This window comes from Theropithecus gelada, chromosome 18 (assembly GCF_003255815.1).
Source record: "Theropithecus gelada isolate Dixy chromosome 18, Tgel_1.0, whole genome shotgun sequence".
Taxonomy (NCBI): Eukaryota; Metazoa; Chordata; class Mammalia; order Primates; family Cercopithecidae; genus Theropithecus; species Theropithecus gelada.
The window spans coordinates 12,981,654-13,001,817 of NC_037686.1; the positions used below are offsets into that span (position 1 = coordinate 12,981,654).

The following is a 20,164-nucleotide window of genomic DNA, read 5'->3' on the forward strand; positions in this document are numbered from 1 at the left end:
TAAGAAGTAACTTACTCATAAAACTGTATGCCAACAAGAGTAAATTTACTATATGTCATATTAAGGTAAATTGTTCAAGAAACCTGACATTTTGTTTGAAAAGGACATCAGAATAAGTAAATATGGGGTAAGACATAAATTTTACCTTAAAAAGACACAGACAATAACTCAAAATGAAAATGTTACTTACCATCAGCAAAAGAAAAGGGTTCATACTTAACTTCTTTCTGGGGACTACTCTTTTTGTCACTCTGAGGAGAAAAAAATGTTTAAATGATGATTTTGGAAATAAAATTTGAATTCTCTGTAAGTGTTCAATTTCATAAATATTTACTGTCTACAGTGCAAAGCAGAGACAAAATAGTCTACCTTTCAAATTACTAAAACGATATAACTACAGTTAAAACTGTAAACCCAGCAGTCCTACACTTTAACAATATAAAATCTTGTTACAGTACAGTAGCAGACACCCTGAACATGATGACCAATTTTAAACCACTAAAGTGAGAGCATACCAGGGAATACACAGTACAGTTCAACAGTGCTCTAGGGCAGAAAAGGAAAACCCAATTTCCCAATGTTACCAAAATCCTATCAAACCACAGCGGTGGGGGGAAAAAACTGCCTCTGTAACAAGAGAAGTTAAATTCCTGTAGTTTGCATTAAACCACCCGAGCCCTGCCCACTCGCCACGCCAGCACAAATAAACTGAAATATTTTTCAGCAAAGCCTTACCTATATTAAAGAGGCATGATTTAAATTAGACAAGGACTCTTAGTAGGAACTCACTGCTTCAAGTCATTTTAGCATGGAACATGAGAAAAATTTATCTAGGTATACAGCACAAAGTTCTTTAAAACTATAATGGTAATGAAGACAATGCCAGTAGCTTACAGGTAGCTGTGATGGCAAGAAGTCAAAGGATTCCACAACAAAAAATGGCAACTAGGTTAATCACATCTTTTTTTATATAGAGAATGAAAACACCTACAGCAACCATTGAAAAAACTATACAAAGCAGCACATTTAAAATCATTGTACAGGATACTAAAACACAGTTCAAGTAACCCACAAGAAGACCAAAAAAAAAAAAAAAGCAAAACATCAAAAAAGCAGAATTAAACCCTAACGTCAATGATTGCACTAAATGTAAATAGTCTATACCTAAATCACATTTAAATTTAATATAATTTAGGCCAGGTACAGTGGCTCACGCCGAGGCGGGCAGATCACTTGAGGTCAGGAGCTCAAGACCAGCCTGGCCAACATGATGAAACCCTGTGTCTAATAAAAATACAAAAATTAGCCAGGCATGGTGGCAGTCGCCTGTAATCTCAGCTACTCGGGAGGCTGAGGCACAAGAATTGCTTGAACCCAGGAGGCAGAGGTTGCAGTGAGCCGAGATCATACCTATGCACTCCAGCCTGGGCAACAGAGCAAGACTGTCTCAAATAAATAAATACATGTGATAGAATTTAAATCAAGTAAGTGTGCCCTCTCTCCACAATGGCATCAAACTAGAATCAACAGAAACATAACAGGAAAATTACTTAGGCCCTTCTAAATAATCCATGGTCAAAGAGCAAGTCTCGAGAAATTTTTAAAAATACAAAGAACAGAATGAAAATAATATATGTCAAAATTCATAGGATATAATGAAACCACTGCTGAAAGGGAAATTTATATCACAAGGCAAGCAGAATAAAGGAAATAAGAGCAGAAATCAATACAATTAAAAACAGAAAATAGAGAAAAATCCATGAAACAAAGCCAATTCTTTGACGAGATCAATAAAATTAATAATCCTCAAGCAAGGGGGACAAACACAAATTACAAATACCAGCAATGAAATGGGATGGATCTCACTCACTAAACATCCTACAGACATCAAAAGGGTAATAAATACTAGAAACAACTCTACATACAAATTTGATAAGCTTATGAAATGGATCAATTCTGGGAAAACAAATTACAGAAATAAATACAATATGAAATAGATCATTTGAACAGCCCTGTATCTATGAAGGAAATTAAATTTGAAATGTAAAAACTCCTGAAAATATGCTTGCCTATGTTTAGGCAATAGAAAAAAAATAAATAAAAATAAAATAAACAAAAGCTCCTGAAAGTAAAATATCTAAGCATAGATTGTTCCACCAATTCTATGAAATGATCACCAAATCTATCAAATGTTTAAAAAAAATTAACACCAAATCTACATACTCTCTTCAAAACACTAACGGATAAAAACAGCTAATATATTCAGCAAAGTCAAGGATTTAAGATCTATATACAAAAATTCATTTTATTGCCGGGCGCGGTGGCTCAAGCCTGTAATCCCAGCACTTTGGGAGGCCGAGGCGGGTGGATCACGAGGTCAGGAGATCGAGACCATCCTGGCTAACATGGTGAAACCCCGTCTCTACTAAAAATACAAAAAACTAGCCGGGCGTGGTGGCGGGCGCCTGTAGTCCCAGCTACTCGGAGGCTGAGGCGGGAGAATGGCGTGAACCCGGGAGGTGGAGCTTGCAGTGAGCCGAGATCGCGCCACCGCACTCCAGCCTGGGCGACAGAGCGAGACTCCGTCTCAAAAAAAAAAAAAATTCATTTTATTTCTATACGCTAGCTTTACTAGCCACTCTAGACAATGAAATTAAGAAAGGAATGCCATTTACAAAAGCATCAAAAAGAATAAACTATTTAGGAATAAAATTAACCAAAAAAGTCCAAGGCTTGTACACTGAAAACTAAAAAACATTATGAAAAAAAAATTAAAGACCTAAATGAATAGAAAGACACATGAAGTTTACGGATTGTAAGACAATACTTTTTATTTTTTGAGACAGAGTCTTACTCGGTCACCCAGACTGGAGTGCAGTGGCGCCATTTTGGCTCACTACGACCTCCGTTTCCCATGCTCAAGTGATCCTCCCACCTTAGCCTTCTGAACAGCTGGGACTACAGGCACACGCCACCAAGCCTGGCTAATTTTTGTATTTTTTGTAGAGACAGGGTTCCGCCATGTTGCCCAGGCTGGTCTCAAACTCCTGGGCTCAAGGAATCTGCCCACCTTGGCCTCCTAAAGTATCTTAATACTATTAAGATGGTAATACTTTTTAATTGATCCACAGATTCAATGTAATCCCCATCAATCTTTTTTTAAGAAATGGACAAGCTGATCCTAAAATATACATGGAAATGCAAGGGACTCAGAATAGCTAAAATAACTTTCAAAAAGAAGAACAAAAGTGAAGGTTGATACTTCACAATTTCAAGCCTTATTAGAAGACTACAGTAATCAAGACAGTCTGGTATGAGCATTAGAACAGACATATAGACCAATGGAATAAAATTAATAGTCTAGAAATACAGTCATACATACAGATGGTCAAATTAATCTCTACAAAGGTTTCGAGACCATCTGATAGGCAAACAACAGTCTTCTTAAAAAATGGTGCTGAGACAACCAGATATTCACATGCGAAAGAATAAATCTGAACCCACACCTCACACTATATAAAAAGTTAACCCTCAATGGATCAAAGACCTACATGGAAGAACTAAAACCACAGAACTCTGAGAAAAAAACACACATATAAATCTCTGAGGCCTTGAACTAGGAAACTTTTTTTTTTTTTGAGATGGAGTCTCGCTTTGTCACCCAGATTGGAGTGCAGTGGCATGATCTCAGCTCACAACCTCTGCCTCCCAGGTTCAAGCGATTCGCCTGCCTCAGCCTCCCAAGTAGCTGGGATTATAGGTCCGCACCACCACACCCGGCTAATTTTTTGTATTTTTAGTAGAGACAGGGTTTCACCATGTTTGCAAGGCTGGTCTCAAACCCCTGACCTCAAGTGATCTGCCTGCCTTGGCCTCTCAAAGTGCTGGGATTACAGGGGAGAGCCACCGCGCCAAGCCCGGCAATGCTTTCTCAGATATGACACCAATAGCACAGGCAACCAAATAAAAAAATAGACTGGATTTCATAAAAATTTACAAAACCTTTCCTCTGCAAAAGACCCTACGTTAAAAGGATGAAAACATAAGCTACAGGCTAGGAGAAAATATTCACAAACCACATATCCAACAAAGGTCTAGAATATGGAGAACTCTCAAAATTCAAGAGTAAAAAAAACAAACAGTCCAATTAGAAAATAGGGAAAAGACAAGAAGAGGCATTTCACAAAAGAGGATATACAGATAGCAAACACATGAAGACATGCTCAACTTCATCAGTCACTAGGGAAGTGCAAAGGAAAACACAGTATCACTATAAACCTATCCAATGGCTGAAATGAAAAACAGTGACACCACCAAATGCTGGTGAGAATGCAGAGAAAGTGAATCGGTCACACCTTGCTGGTGGAAATGTGAAATGGTACAGCCACTCTAGAAAATATTTGGCAGTTTCTTGAAAAACTAAACATGCAACTACCACGCAATCTAACAATTGCATTCCTAGGCATTCATTCCAGAGAAATGGAACTTACGTTTACATTAAAACCTGTACACAAATGTTTACAGCAGGTTTATTCATCACAGACAAAAACTAGAAACAATCCAGGTGTTCTTCAACAGGTGAATGGTGAAGCCGATTGTGGTAAACTCAAACCAGGGAATACTGATCAGCAATGAAATGGAAGGAGCGACCAATATGCGTAACACCCTGGAAGAATCTCCAGAGAATTATGCTGAGTGAGAAAGGTTATATTAAAGAGTGGAAGAGTTTTTACTTCGTTTGTGTTTTTTTTTAGAAACAGGGTCTTGCTTTGTTATGCAGGTTGGAGTACTGTGGCACAATCATGGTTCATTACAGCATTTAACTCTTGGCCTAAAGCAATCCTCTCATCTCAGCCTCCCAAGTAGCTGGGACTACCTGTGTATGCCACCACATCCAGCTGATTTTTTTAAATTTTCATATTTTGTAGAGACAGGGTTTCACTATGTTGCCCAGGACAGTCTCGAAGTCCTGGCCTAAAGTGATCCTCCTGCCTCAGATTCTCAAAGTCCTGGGATTACTAGCGCTAGCCACCATGCCTGGCCAACTTTCTTGAAATGACAAAATTATAGAAATGAACAGGTTGGTAGTTGTCAGGAATTAAGGGTAGGGCAGAAGAAAAGTGGCCCTGTGGCAATTACGCAAGATCTTTGTGGTGATGGAAATGTACTGTATTTTGATTGTATCAAGGTCAACACTAGGTAAGGTTTTATGCGAAGTACTTTGAGGAGATAAGTATAAACGGAATATGAGCTACAGATTATGGGGGGAAAGAAAATATTAAGCTTATTCTACCACAAAGGACTCATTTACTCTAAGTAGAGTTCCTGTTTCTCATGCTAAAATACACCTAAAGGCCACTCTGGGAGGCCTAGGCAGGCAGATCACCTGAGCTCAGGAGTTCAAGACCAGTCTGAGCAACATGGCAAAACCCTGTCTCTATCAAAAATACAAAAAATTAGCTGGGCATGGTGGTGCATGCCTTGGTCCCAGTTACTTGGGAGGATCATTTGAGCCTGGGAGGTTGAGACTGCAGTGAACCTGGGTGACAAAAGGAGACACTGTCTCAAAAATAAAAAAAGGAAAATAAAACAAAACACATGCAAAACTTTAAAGACCTGCACCGATATATGGAGGATGTGTATACCTGCTAATTGTAATACAGATTCATCCATTTTTATTAATACTATACAAAGTATAGTTCTGAAGGAAAAATGAAGCAGGAAAAAAAAGAGAGTAAATGCTGAGCACTGATGGGAGATTAAGATACTAAGATTAGAAAGTCAGCAGTAAGAACCTACTGTATTTGGCTGCTGATTCACTTTTTTATCTTCTAGATCCTTGAATTTGGATCGAAAAGACACCATTTTCTCCTGAAGTTCTGGTGTACACAGTTCATACATATCCAACATAAGAGGAAATTTAACATCCTATATACAAACAAAAAACATGTGTAAACACATTTATAAAGATACTTAACGTATCACACATCTGAAGTAATGCTTTCATAATTCAAACACAGTTGAAAATAAAAATCTGTGAAAATCACTTGGAAATCTGCAGTTGAAAACCTCTTAAGAATGCCTATTTTCAAGAATGATCTGGTTCTAACTTTTTTAAGGTGAGAAATTTTCAAAACATGTTTTTCCATTAAATACTCTAACCCACAAAACTAACCACAGAGGAAGCACCAAAATTTACCTGAAAGAAGAAACATCTCAGAAATATTAGACAAGCTGCTGTGAAAATAATGGATCTCCCAAACTGGAATAAACTTTTTTTTTTTTTTTAGTTTGAAATACAACTTTACATAGAAATAATAGTGATATAGTTCAATAGCTTATAGTAGTATATATTTAAAGTATACAACACTAGATACTTAAAGTACATTTAACCTTCTCTTCTCATACAATGCTAAGTATATTGGAAAATATACTAAGAATTTAAGCTCAAAAGGCTAAAATGATAGGCCCCTCCTGGGACTCTATGGAGATGTAGCAGAACTACAACTCAACAAAAACAGTTGGATTCTGAGGCTGGATCCTAAATCAAGGGATTACAATTTAAGTACTCTTTGGGCACCAATGATTTTCTCCTTTCACCTGAAAGAAAGGAACCACCTAGAATATAGTGCAGAGTGTTATCACTCCCTACCTCAGGCCCTTCTCCAAGCTACTGAATCAGTATCCCTGAAGCTGAGGATGTGGTCTAGGGCACTATTTCTGCGTAGTGCAGGAGAGTCATCAGAATTATATGTGAATCTTTTGAAAAATATAATATCCTAGGCCCCACCAAAGACCCAGATGTTTGGGGGTGAGGGAGAAGCCAGGCGTGTGTACAATTAAATATAAAAAAAAAAATAGATCATTCTAATATACGTTCACAGTTAAGAATCACCTGTCTAATATTAATATCTCCCCTAAATATTTCAAAGAACCTAACTATTCCTAAAGGAATAATGAAAGCAATTGTAAGTTTGCAATTACCTTCAAAGAATTACATTTCTTATACAAAGTAAAGTTCATTACTAACCTTAAGAACTTTGGCATTCACAGATTCCTTCTCTTTATAAAAAAATCGAACCATCTGAATGGTCAAGTAAGCAGGTAGCCGGCTGATCTTGGACTAAGGAGAGAAAATGGAAAGAAATCCCATTACATCAAAATACCATACAAGTTTTAATTCTTCAGTGGTAAAAATTAAGACTGGATAAAATTAACTAACTGGAAATATTTCAATGAAGTGGAATTTGGCTTCAAAAGGAATGCATAACTTACAGATTTGATATACAAGGCATTTCTTTGCAATGTTGGAGACTGTTTGGTGATTTCTTCCTGAAGTCGCTAAAAAAGAACGTAACAGAAGACCAAACATTAGTTTAAAAAATTTCTGCAATATAGAATCACACCACTAAGCCTTTTAAAAACTAGCACTACTTAATAGGCAATATACAGTATATCAATGGGTTTATACCACTGAAACACAATATGATGACAATATGGGAAGACTTCCAGATACTGTTCAATTCTTATAAGGCATCAAATAATTTACGCTGTTGTGGACTCCTCCCGAGTGTAAATACTGTTTGATGTTTTTTAGTTATGCCCCAAATGATGCTTAGATTCAGAGAATTTTATATTGTATTTTATATAACAAAGCTCTGTCATTCCTGTTTATTATCAGAATATTCACCCTAGAGGAAAATTAAGAGAACCCAGGAAACTCTTGTTCTTTACATTTTATGCATAAAAGCCAATAAGCACCGATCAATTATTGTTAAATTTGAAAAAAGTCATAACACAGAAACCCTCTGTTAACCTAACAGATGTGGGAAAGCCTTTAGCTACTGCACATATCTTAACCAGCATGATCACCTTTCCACTTCTTACAGCCTGTGTACAATGAAAATGGTATTTATCCCTCTGGGCATCATTTGGAAAAGGTGGTAGGGGTAATCTATGTTATAGTGCTATTGTTAGAATTACAGTCAGCACATGTAGAAAACCTGGTAAAATATTTGGCATATACTCTACATTTAACAGTCACTACTATTTCTAATGTTATAGAAAAAATTAGCACTATTTATGTGCTCTGCTTTAAGAAAATAAAGAAAAAAGAAATTAGAATTAAAATAACCTACTGGTAATGTTTAAGCATGTTACACTTGTATAATAATTTTTTAACATCTGATTTTTTAAAATTACTAATCATTACAAAAGGAATCACTGTGGAGTAGCTTTTTAAGTTTATTCAGCAGCAAAGCAGTAGAGAAATGAAGCCAAATTACTCAAGAATTATCAGAACAAAAGATAAAACATCTTAAAAGTTATAAAGGAAGTAAATACATTTTAGGAATACATGTTTTTCAAGAAAGTATATGTGGTGAAATCTTAATATTATCACCAATACACTATCATCTAGACCTTCTGGGTATGTTCGGTTTTCCTATACTTTTACAAAATTGTGAAGAAAATACCATTCCGGAGAGTCCCTCCCAAAGCACTCCACTCCACACTCTCCGATGAACACTGAGACTTCACTTGCTGGTAAATCCTGAAACTTGCACATCGTGCCTTACATGGTTTGACTCCTGGGGGTTAAGTACTTTTGTGTTTTTAAATGAATTTCTCTTAACAGTCACCATGTTCTTATCCACACTGCCTCAAAACTCTCCCCTCAGTATCATAAGACAGAACATGACTCACTCTCTCTTCTTATGTCCATTTACCAACCCTTCCCCTGCCAAACTTACCCCAAACTGTAGATGACAGCCCCCAGACAACAAATCATCTTGTTTATCAACATAATCCAGGTCCCGCATCAGTGTTTATCAACCCAACCCCTCTGCCCAAACTAGGCCTCTGCACAGAGGACCTATTCCAATGCCTCATCATTTTTCACTGACTTTTCTTCCTTCAAGACTTCTGGTTAGAGGAGACAGAAAAGAGGATCAACCAAAATTTTTAAATATTCTGCCCTCCAGGCCCTTCTTCAAATATCTAGATGCTGCAACAGCTCTTTTATTCATGATTTACTTTTCATACAACTGTGTTTAGGAAGAAGCTAACTTAAATTAAAATAAACAATCCTGGCTGGGCAGTGGCTCATGCCTGTAATCCCAGCACTTTGGGAGGCCCAGGCGGGCGGATCATGAGGTCAGGAGATTGAGACCATCCAGGCTAACATGGTGAAACCGTATCTCTACTAAAAATACCAAAAATTAGCCAGGCGTGGTGGCTATACTTGGTATTTTTGTATACCAAATATAGTCCCAGCTACTTGGGAGGCTAAAGCAGGAGAATCGCTTGAACCTGGGAGTCAGAGGTTGCAGTGAGCGAGATTGCGCCACTGTACTCCAGCCTGGGTGACAGAGAGAGACTCCATCTCAAAAAAAAAAAAAAGAAAAAAAAAAAGAAATAAAATAAAATAATCCTAATTATCAGAGATTTTGAAAGTGAAATCACATGAACTGCAATTTGAAAACTATTAAAAGACAGCACTTCAAATGGGGAGATCCTTCAAGAGATATACATATCCCCAAAGCATACCAAATTAGTAAGTCAGCAAGCAAAACCATATGTTTTATCCATGGGCTTATCAGCAGAGTGGAAGCCAACATTTTATGTGAGTCTGCATTCTTTAGTATGGCACTGGAAAAGCAGCACTAACTGAATAACGAAAGAAGCGAGTTCTAGTTCTGGCTCTGCCAAAAGCCAATTAGGTTATTTAAATTCCAGGGCCTCAACTACAAGACAGTGCAATGGCAGAACAACTACATGCCCTGATTTGCACAAAAAAAATCCCAGTTTACACTGCATAATTACTAACATACCCTCATTCACTCTCCACCAAAGTGTCCTAGTTTAGACAATACATTATATGATCACCCTTAATGGTTAAGAGCACAAATCCACAAACAACCCTATAGTTACTCTCATTTTCATGTAAGAAAACAGAAGCTTAGATTAAGTAATTTTCCTTAAAGTTAATAGTTCAACTAAGTTATTGGGCCCATGAAAACAACTCACTCTAAGGAAAAATTAAATCTTAACATGTATATTATTCAACAAACATTTCTTGAGTGCTTTAAAATAAAGCAAGGTACAGTACAAAGCACTAGGTGCTTCTTCAGTGTGAAGCAGGAACATCCAGTGATTAAAAAGTGAGATGTCCCAATATTTGTTAGCATATGCAACCATGTCAATAATGCTTTTGTTTATGAAATGAAAAGCTAGTTGAAGTTTGTTTGATTTCTGACTACACAGTTGATTTTGGTAGTGAAAGTAATTATGTTCTACAAAGTCACCACAAGCACTGAATCAGTGAATACTGAACCACTGCTCCTAGGGGAAATACAGGATTAGATTCCGCCAACCTTTGATCACAAGATTTTCATCAACCAATCAATATATAACCTTGTTTTATGTGTGTTTCTGTTTAAAGACACCTTATTTCACATACTGTGTTGATTAAATAACATTGAACTCAGAGCCAACAGTACAACTCAGGCCCAACTGAAGCTTCTCTAACATGTGTATTTTCTCAGTAAGGCACATCACAGCCTTCCCACACTTAGAAACACTAGACAGCACTCAGTCCTATGCTTGGCGGGTCATCTTAAACAGTGAAATAACCAATAAAAAGCAGAAAATAAAAAAAAAAACCGGTGCTAACATTCCTGCTAAAATGGTATTTGTTTACCAAGCTGAAACAAGACAGCCAAGTACTTGTTTGACCTCAGATGAGACTGTGTGTATTGGGCAACTCAAAATGCATGTTGCTCTGCACATGTCTACAAATGACCATTAAAGCCCAGCGAATAATGACTTTGGCTTACTTGCGAATGTGGAATTCACAAACAACAAGGATGGACTGTGATTGTCCTTACCAATTTAAGTCCTGTAAAAAGATATTTGACTTCCTGATTGATAAAACAGCTAAGCTGAAGTTGATTTTCCTTTCCTTTGGTGACTTCTTCTTCTTCAGATTCTGTACATTTCATGCTTTGTAAACTAAGATAAGGAATATGCCAACGGGTATTCAATTTGTTATATACTCTTGAATATAATACATTATCCTAATTCCATTAAAATTAATAGTATCATTCATTGGCATTTAAAACATTTTAGTCTCCCAATAAAGATTCATTTCAACATACTTAAGAATGTTCATTTGGCTACCAACAATTCTATAAACAACAATGAGTAATAAATGTGTATTAAAAGATAAACTGCAATAAACTCTGAACTATAAACTGGTATTTAGTGTGGTCTTATAATGGTCTTAGAAGCCCAAAGGTACATAAACATAATTTTTTTCTAAGATTTTCTAACCATGACCTACAAAACAGTACTTTCCTGATTTATGTTTTATTAACTGGTTCAATCTCATGTATATAGTTGATACACACCATTTTATACAATTAAAAAATATTTTAAAAGTTATTATTAACAGTCACCTTGACATATAAGAAATTAATTCTTTATAAGGTGAATGAAAATGAGGTAGACTCTGCTAAAGATGTTCTTAGGAAAAAATAATAAATATCCTTCAAGAAATAAATTAGAATAATTATATTAATCAAAACATAATGAATAATCCCATTATCCTTCAAGGTCACTCCAATAGGTATACTTTTCCAAATTCCTCATTTCCATTACTGTATTTTTTTAGGCATAAAAACCTCTGGGCTGGGCGCAGTGGCTCACACCGGGAGGCCAAGGCGGGTAGATCACCTGAAGTCAGGAGTTCCATACTAGCCTGGCCAAGAGGGTGAAACCCCCCTCTACTAAAAATACAAAAAATTAACTAGGCGTGGTGGCATGCGCCTGTAATCCCAGCTACTTGGGAGGCTGAGGCAGAATTGTTTGAACCCGGGAGGCAGAGGTTGCAGTGAGCCAAGATCGCACCATAGCACTCCAGCCTGGGCGACAAGAGCGAAACTCTGTCTCAAAAACAAACAAAAAAAAAAAAAACCTCTGAAGAATTTTTCTTCTACCCACCACCAATCAATCAGCCAATGATGCTATTTATGTCAATTCTAATAAGGTAGATAGTCTATACAAATCTTGGCTCATAAGGATACGTAGTTTCAAACTCAACACCGAAGAACTGATCAATTAAACTTTTCTTTTTAGAAGGTGTCGCTGCCGATGCAGATGAAGAGTCTGTCTGCAAAAAATTAAAATAAAAATTCCAACTTTATATAAATATTAATGTATATTTTCTTCCACACAATTCAGTTTAGTAATACATATTTAAGTTTTTAAAATATAGTCCCTTAATGTAAAATCCTTCAAAAAACATTACAAAAAATCACCAATGAATTAAGTTTAATAAATAATACATTAAATGTAAATGTCGTATGCAAGCTTCCAAATTCTGACTACAGATTGAGCATCTAAAGTATTTAAATACACATCTACCCATTAAGATGAACTTATTTTAAGCCTTTGCGGGGAAAAAAATTAAAAAAAGAATCAAGATATAATGAAAGTCTATAATCACAAATATATTTCAATTACCTCTTTAACAGAATCATCCTCTATGGCTTCCAATTTCTGTTGCAATACTCGCATCATTTGTATCCAACATTCATTAGCATCCTGTAATGTAAAAAAAGACAAAGTAAGTAATCCTGGCAGTGAATGATCTACAAAATTCTTCCAAAATAATCGCTGTCTCCTAGGCAAGAGAGTAGTTTCCTTCTTTAAAAATATTAAGCCAAATAAGAGATATGATCTTCCAAAAAATAATTCTAGAATAGCTTATTCATTCAACAGACATCTGCTGAGCTCCAATTTGTGCTAAACACTGTACTAAATACTCAGCATAACAGCAGTGAAAATATAAAATTCAAGTAGAGATAAGGGTTATGAAGCGAAAAAAAAAGCAGGATGGAAACAGTAAGTGATCGGGGAAGGGAAGTGTCCTATTTCCACAAGGTCATCAGGGAAAGCCTGAGGCTCTGGTCTTGGAGCCATGAGATCTGAAGGAGGTGAGAGAGCTGGTCTTGCACTTGTCTGACAGCCAAAGGAACAAGAGCAAAGGCCCTGCGGGAAGAGGGCACTTGAAGGGTTTAAGGAAGCCTGTGCAGCTAGAAAGAGGCAAGCAACTGGCAGAGTGGTAGTGATGAACTCAGAGAAAAAGCCAGGGGCTAGAGGATTTAGGACTGCGGTAGAAATCACTAGGGAGTACTGAACAAGGGGCCAACATAATCCTATCTTCATTTTAAAAAGGACACCATGGGCTGTGTAGAGAAACTGCAAAGGGGCAAAGGCAGAAGCCAGATGATCAGTTAAGACTACTGTTGAGGTTCCAGGCAAGAGACAGCTCTGGCATGAACTAGAGAAGACTGATGTTTATATTTCGAACTATGTTCCAATAAGTATGGTAAATGTAGGAAACCTAAGTTTTACATTTACAGAATGTAAAATACCTTGCCCTAATTACCTGTTGAAGATACTGTCCTTGTTCACCCTTCTCGGCAAACTGTGGGAAAGCCATGTGCAAAAACTGCAGTAGAATAATAGGTGGAATACTGGAAGAAGTTTTATCCATGGAATCAAACAAATCTCTAAGGGCTTAAAGACAAAGCAAACATTGCCTTAGTAAAATAGTCACATACTTAATACATGCGACTGTAAATTAATTTTAATTAATACAAACAAAAACCTACTTAATTTTTTTTTTTTTTTTTGAGACGGAGTCTAGCTCTATTCCCCAGGCTGGAGTGCAGCGGCACGATCTCAGCTCACTGCAACCTCCACCTTCTGGGTTCAAGCAATTCTCCTGCCTCAGCCTCCCGAGCGGCTGGGATTACAGGAGCATGACACCATGCCTGGCTAATTTTTGCATTTTTTTAAGTAGAGACAGGGTTTCACCATGTTGGCCAGGCTGGTCTCAAACTCCTGACCTTGTGATCTCCCCACTTCAGCCTGGGATTACAGGTGTGAGCCACCACACCCAGCCGCTTAAATATTTTTAAGTGTATCTACTCTGACAATTGTTGGACTCTCAACAAGAAAAAAAGAAATCATTTTTAAATCTTAAAGAATTCACCAGAAGACCTTACAAAGCAATCACTAGTTGTAAACAACTTCAGAGCCCTGCCTCTCTCTTTCTTCTTGCCAGCCTTTGTCTTCCCAAACAAAGCAGGGTGTTTTAATTCAGTACAAAGAACACATAACCTCTGTGTAGGGACCAAACAGGCATAATGTAATCGTTCTGCTACTCTGCCAAGATCAGAATAGCAGGTCACCTCTCCCCACTTACCTCCCTTTAAATCTATAATTGGTTCTCATCTACTCAACTCCTGGAGATTTAAATCTGGGTCCTTAAACAGCTGACTCTACTGGACAGCTAAGAACCAAAACTACTAATAATTTACCTTCTTCAGAAAACCTTCTTTCCACTTAACCCCTCTCAGCAGCATGAATCTCACAGTCATGGACTAGTCTGTTCTCTTGGAGTTCGAACCATTTCTCCTCTGCTGACTTCCTAGTGATCAGACCTTGCTCTGCTTCATGTACAGCAAAACTCTTCCTCTAGCTTACCTCAACTTGTATGTTTTATTAATACCCAAGATGTGAAATGTCACCTATCATTATTATACAGACTGAACCCACCAAATACCACAGCATCTTAGCACAAAGCAGGGGCTCAAAAAAATGTTACTGAATAACAAAACTGAACACAATGTTTAAAAAATATTTTTGGAGGGAAGGCTGAAATTTAGGCATCACTACTAAGCTAATTATTTTTTTAAATAAAAGCCTACATTTTAATAATACTTTATATACTACTCAAAAACAAACAGATGATTTAAGATCTAGTATATACCATCAACAGAGCATCTCAAAAGTATTTCATCAGTTTAAAAGAAAAAGGTCAAGAAGAAATGTAGATTAAAAGATACTAGTAAGACATAACAACTAAATGCAATGTGGGATCTTAAATTGAATCCTGAAGCAGGAAAAAAAAATTTTAATGGACAATACTAGGACAGCTGGCAAAATCTGAATAAAGACTGTATTTTAGAGTACTGTGTGAAACTCCCAAATTCTAAAAAAAAAGTTTGTTTTTTGAGACAGTGTCGCAGTCTGTTGCCCAGGCTGAAGTGCAGTAGCACAATCTCAGCTAACTGTAACCTCCGCCTCCCAGGTTCAAGTTATTCTTGTGCCTCAGCCTCCTGAGTAGCTGGGATTACAGACATGTACCAACACAGCCGGCTAATTTTTGTATTTTTAGTAGAGACGGGGTTTCACCATGTTGGCCAGCCTGGTCTCAAATCCCTGGCCTTAAGTCATCTGCCCGCCTCAGCCTCCCAAAGTGCTGGGATTACAGGCATGAGCCACAGCACCCAGCCCAGATTCTGAAAATTAAGAATTATCTTGTGGTTATGAATGTCCTTATTGTTAGGAAATACATACTGAAGTATTCAGGAATAAAACACCTGATGTCTGGCACCTTATTCTAAAATGGTTCAGAAAAAAATTACATGAATAACGGAAAAACGAGAAACCAAATGCAATTAAAAGTTAGTAACTGGTGAATTCTTACAACTTTTCTGTAAATTTAGATGTATTTCAAAACAAGAAGTTAAAAAGTCAAGAAGCAAAAATGTAAAGAACAGTATTTTTCATCGCACCAATACTATTAGCCGCATATATGATGCTGGAGAAGCTGCTGAAATTCTAAATTATTCTAAGATACATAAGCTGTCAAATGAAGTAGATATAAACGATCACACTTTCTCATTAAAAACTTCAACAAGTAAGTCTACTTTAGGAAAAAAGGTTAGAGTAAAATCTCTCTAACTGCAAATGACACAAAAGAAACCTGTTTATAATATCAAAAATCAATGGTTGACAACAGTGAGATAACACTTCATACTTCTTGGATGGCTACAATCAAAAAGACATATAATACTAAGTGTTGGTAAGGACACGGAGAAATCCGAACCCTTATACCCTTCTGGGGGAAATGTAAAATGGTGCAGCTCCTTTGGAAAATTCTGGCAGTTCCTCAAAAGGTTAAATACAGTAACCATATGACCCAGCAATTAATTCCACTCCTAGATACATACCAAAGAGAAATGAAAGCATTTGTCCACACCAAGACTTGTACACGAATGTCAGGAGTATTTGTAATAGTCAAAAAGTAGAAACAACCCAAATATCCATCAATGATGAATGGATAAATGATATGTGGCATGTCCATACAAGGCACTCTTATTTAGCAATAAAAAAGAATGAAGTACTGATACATGCCACAATATGGATGAATTCTGAAAACATTATACTAAGTGAAAGACACCAGTCACAAGAGACTACACATTATCTAATTCCATTTAGTACAAAAGTCCAGAGTAGGCAAATCTAGAGAGAAGGAACACACAGACAAATGTTTGGGTAGGGCTAGAAACAGGAAAGGAGGTGACTGCTAAATGTTATGAAGTTGCTTTTTGGGATGATAATGTTCTAAAGTTAACATTTTAGTAAAATTTGCACAACTCTGTGGATAAACTAAAAAACAATGAATTATACACTTTAAATGGGCAGAATTTATGATATGTACACTATATCAATAAAGCCATTAGAGAGAGAGTTAAAAAAAAAAAAAAAAGGCATGGCTGTAAAACCCTATTGACCTAACCCAAAGACTTAACAGTATTAAAATGTCCAAAATTACGTGAGGGGTATATTCTCTTATGCAATGAAGAAACCAGTTATTTCTATCCTTTAAGATTACTATTTCTCCTCATACACATCACTTCTTACACCAATACTCACTAAGACCCTCTTTTATAATGATGCATCGATTGTGATAAAACCCGTCGCTGGCTCTCCCCAGTCAACCCCAAAGATATATTACATAAATCAAACCTGAAGCCAAAATCATAATGTAACCAAAAAAATCCAAAGATTATTTTTCACAAAGGACAGACATCACTGATTTATAATCTGGATGATAAAATAAGTACCAAGTTGCTTAACTTAAGTATAACGTACACTCCAAGCTTAATGAGGTGACGTTTTACAAAAGACATTCTGGAAACTGCAAAGGATTTTGAGTGAAAAATAAAATGTCTTACTCCTATTAAAAAGTAGTATATTTAGAATACAAACCTGCAGTAATATACTGCGCTGAAGCCATTTCCCCTGAAGCTCTTAAGGCACCTGCATACCTAGGAACATTAAAGCAGAGTTAAATAATAGAATTCAATTCATTCTAACACTCAAATGGGAAGCAGCCAGTTAAAAGGAGTTATTACGACACCCTCAACTGCAAGTCCCGCGGAGTTGTTCCCACCTTTCCTTTTCTTCTCTCCTGGTCTTGCATTATATGGAGAAAAAAAGGAATGCTGAAAAGGGAATTTAGATGGAGCCTACTTTAAGCTCTTTCCCTTTGTCAAACGCATATAAAACAAACATTTTATTTTATTTTTTATTTTTTGAGACAGAGTTTTGCTCTTGTTGCCCAGGTTGGAGTGCAATGGCAAGATCTCGACTCACTGCAACCTCTACCTCTTGGGTTCAAGCAATTCTCCTGCCTCAGCCTCCCGAGTAGCTGGGATTACAGGCGCACGCCACCATGCCCAGCTAATTTTTTTATTTCTAGTAGAGACAGAGTTTCACCATGTTGGCCACGTAGTCTCGAACTCCTGACCTCAGGTGATCCACCCACCTCAGCCTCCCAAAGTGCTGGGATTACAGGCATGAGCCACTGCACCCGGCTAAAACAAGCATTTTCTCAAAGTACTGTGAAACAAAACTATCCATTAATTACAAAGAAAATAAAATAACACAATCTCTGAAATAACTTGGAAGAAATAAGCATTAGATCAAAAACATTCAGCATTGGCTTGCTGTGTATCGTTAAATAGGTCACTTAAGGTTTTAGGTCAGTTTGCTCATCTGTAAACTGAGGAGCTTCTATTAAATGATTTCTAAATTCACTTTCAGCTTTATGATCCTCACTTAATTTACAAACTGGCCATGCAAAGGAAATATTCAAACCGCAGTCGTTACTCACACAAAGTCTTATGACAAAAGCTCAGAAATTATCATTCAGTTAATATCAAACATTGAAGTAGGAGGGAGACTGCATATGCACTATGATTAAACTATGTGTACACACTATACACCCATTAGAGTGATTAAAATTAAAATTTAAAAAAAACTAGTATCGGGCCGGGCGCGGTGGCTCAAGCCTGTAATCCCAGCACTTTGGGAGGCCGAGGCGGGTGGATCACAAGGTCAGGAGATCGAGACTATCCTGGCTAACATGGTGAAACCCCGTCTCTACTAAAAATACAAAAAAACCTAGCCGGGCGCGGTAGCGGGCGCCTGTAGTCCCAGCTACTCGGGAGGCTGAGGCGGGAGAATGGCGTGAACCCGGGGGGCGGAGCTTGCAGTGAGCCGAGATCGCGCCACTGCACTCCAGCCTGGGAGACACAGTGAGACTCCGTCTCAAAAAAAAAAAAAAAAAAAAAAAAAACTAGTATCACCCAATATTGGCAAGAATGTGGAGCAATCAGAATCAATAGTAATATGAATGGATCTCCAAGCTAGATACTGAGTGAAACAAGCCAGAACAAAAGAAAAGCACAACCTGTAGGATTCCATTTATTTTACGTTTCAGAATGTGCAAACTAATACGAAATCAGTAGTTGCTGGAAGTGGGTGGAGAGGATAAGGATTAACTGAGAAAAGGCACACACAAGAATTTTCTGAGATGATAGAAATGTTCTATACTTTGACAGGCAAATGGATTACAGAGAATTTGCATTTGTCAAAACTGATCAAACCAAACACTTAAGATATATGCATTTCACTAGATGGGAATTATATCTCAATTTAAAAAGCAAAACCTCTATGCTTAGGTAGTATGAAAGAAGTCACAGAAAGTATTGTGTTAAATTGTATTCAACTGAAGGGTTTTGTTTTTCCCTTTTTCATTTGTTTGCATCTTTCGGAAATTGCTGTGACTAAACAAACTTTCTTAATTTTTCAATAAACCATAATTCACAATAATGCCTGAATTATGTGTGTTAATTTTTAAAAACCTGAAAATCATTAAATTTCCCTGTTAAGACATTTTAGCAACTTCTTGAAAGGCATTTTTGAAATTAAAATGAAGTACTAATATAGCAGACATATCCCAGAACATCACTTGGGAATGTAATTAGCTATATAATTGCTGCTGTTACTGAATTTTACTTCTTGTTATCGGGTAACATGAATATGTAACTATTTCTACATTTATGGCAAAGATAACTAATGAATTATCAACCTTTTTTTGTAACTAAGAAAAGTCATATGTAATTTAATATCCAAAAAACACTTCCCATATTAGAGCAATAAAATGTAATTCCTAATTAATCTAAAACCATCTATTAAGCCAAATAACATTAACACTGAAGTTTATAAAGAAAAACTTAGAAAAAGAGAAACTGACAGAAATACTGAGAGGTTTTACAGTCAAAAGTACTGAGAATCTTTCCTTATCTCTGTCAAGTCGATATATAAAAAGTACTGATATAAAAAATCTGAACATAATAAAATTAACCTAATGTCTATTATACTTTGACACCTACAAAGAGAGGACATTTTGACTTTTCTAGTCCCCATAAAATATTCAATCATACATCAGATCAAAAAGACAAACTCAAATTTCCAAAATAGGCCAAATCCTTACCCATGGTGAAATAAAATACATTTATAACATATGCTTTCATATATGCGTTTCTAAATCCACTGGCTAAGTAACTTGGCTTAAACTCTTGGGGGTGGATGTGGAACAGATGAAAAGCACATATAATGCTAATGAAAATACAAATTGGTATCTCCGTTTATGAAACTGGTTGGCAAAACATATCAAAACTGAATATATACATCCCTTTATGACCCAGCAGTTTCACTCATATATATTTTGTGTATATGCATACATACTCATATACACCCAACAGAAACAAATGCATGTGCCCAAAAATGTACTAGAATATTCAGAGCATATTTTTTCATAATCACCAAAAACTGAACATAAACCAAATATTTATCGACAGAAGAATGGATGACAAATTGGTAGCACAGCACACAATGGAATACTATACAGCATGAATAGAAATGAACCACCAATACACAGAACATGGATACACTAAAC

The 20,164-nt window shown here is 36.6% G+C and overlaps 1 protein-coding gene across 2 annotated transcripts in view; it reads right to left on the minus strand.

The window, feature by feature from the left end:
* The window catches only part of USP14 (ubiquitin specific peptidase 14), a 55,415-nt gene that overhangs the window by 4,601 nt on the left and 30,650 nt on the right, over positions 1-20,164 (minus strand). For both annotated transcript variants that reach the window (XM_025365003.1, XM_025365004.1), the window contains 9 exons: positions 17,128-17,186; positions 13,451-13,581; positions 12,523-12,603; positions 12,084-12,169; positions 10,887-11,001; positions 7,276-7,341; positions 7,031-7,123; positions 5,800-5,928; positions 191-251 (listed from right to left, as the gene is read on the minus strand). In XM_025365003.1, coding sequence (XP_025220788.1) covers positions 191-251; positions 5,800-5,928; positions 7,031-7,123; positions 7,276-7,341; positions 10,887-11,001; positions 12,084-12,169; positions 12,523-12,603; positions 13,451-13,581; positions 17,128-17,186 — 821 coding nt within the window. The remainder of the gene's footprint in view (positions 1-190; positions 252-5,799; positions 5,929-7,030; positions 7,124-7,275; positions 7,342-10,886; positions 11,002-12,083; positions 12,170-12,522; positions 12,604-13,450; positions 13,582-17,127; positions 17,187-20,164) is intronic.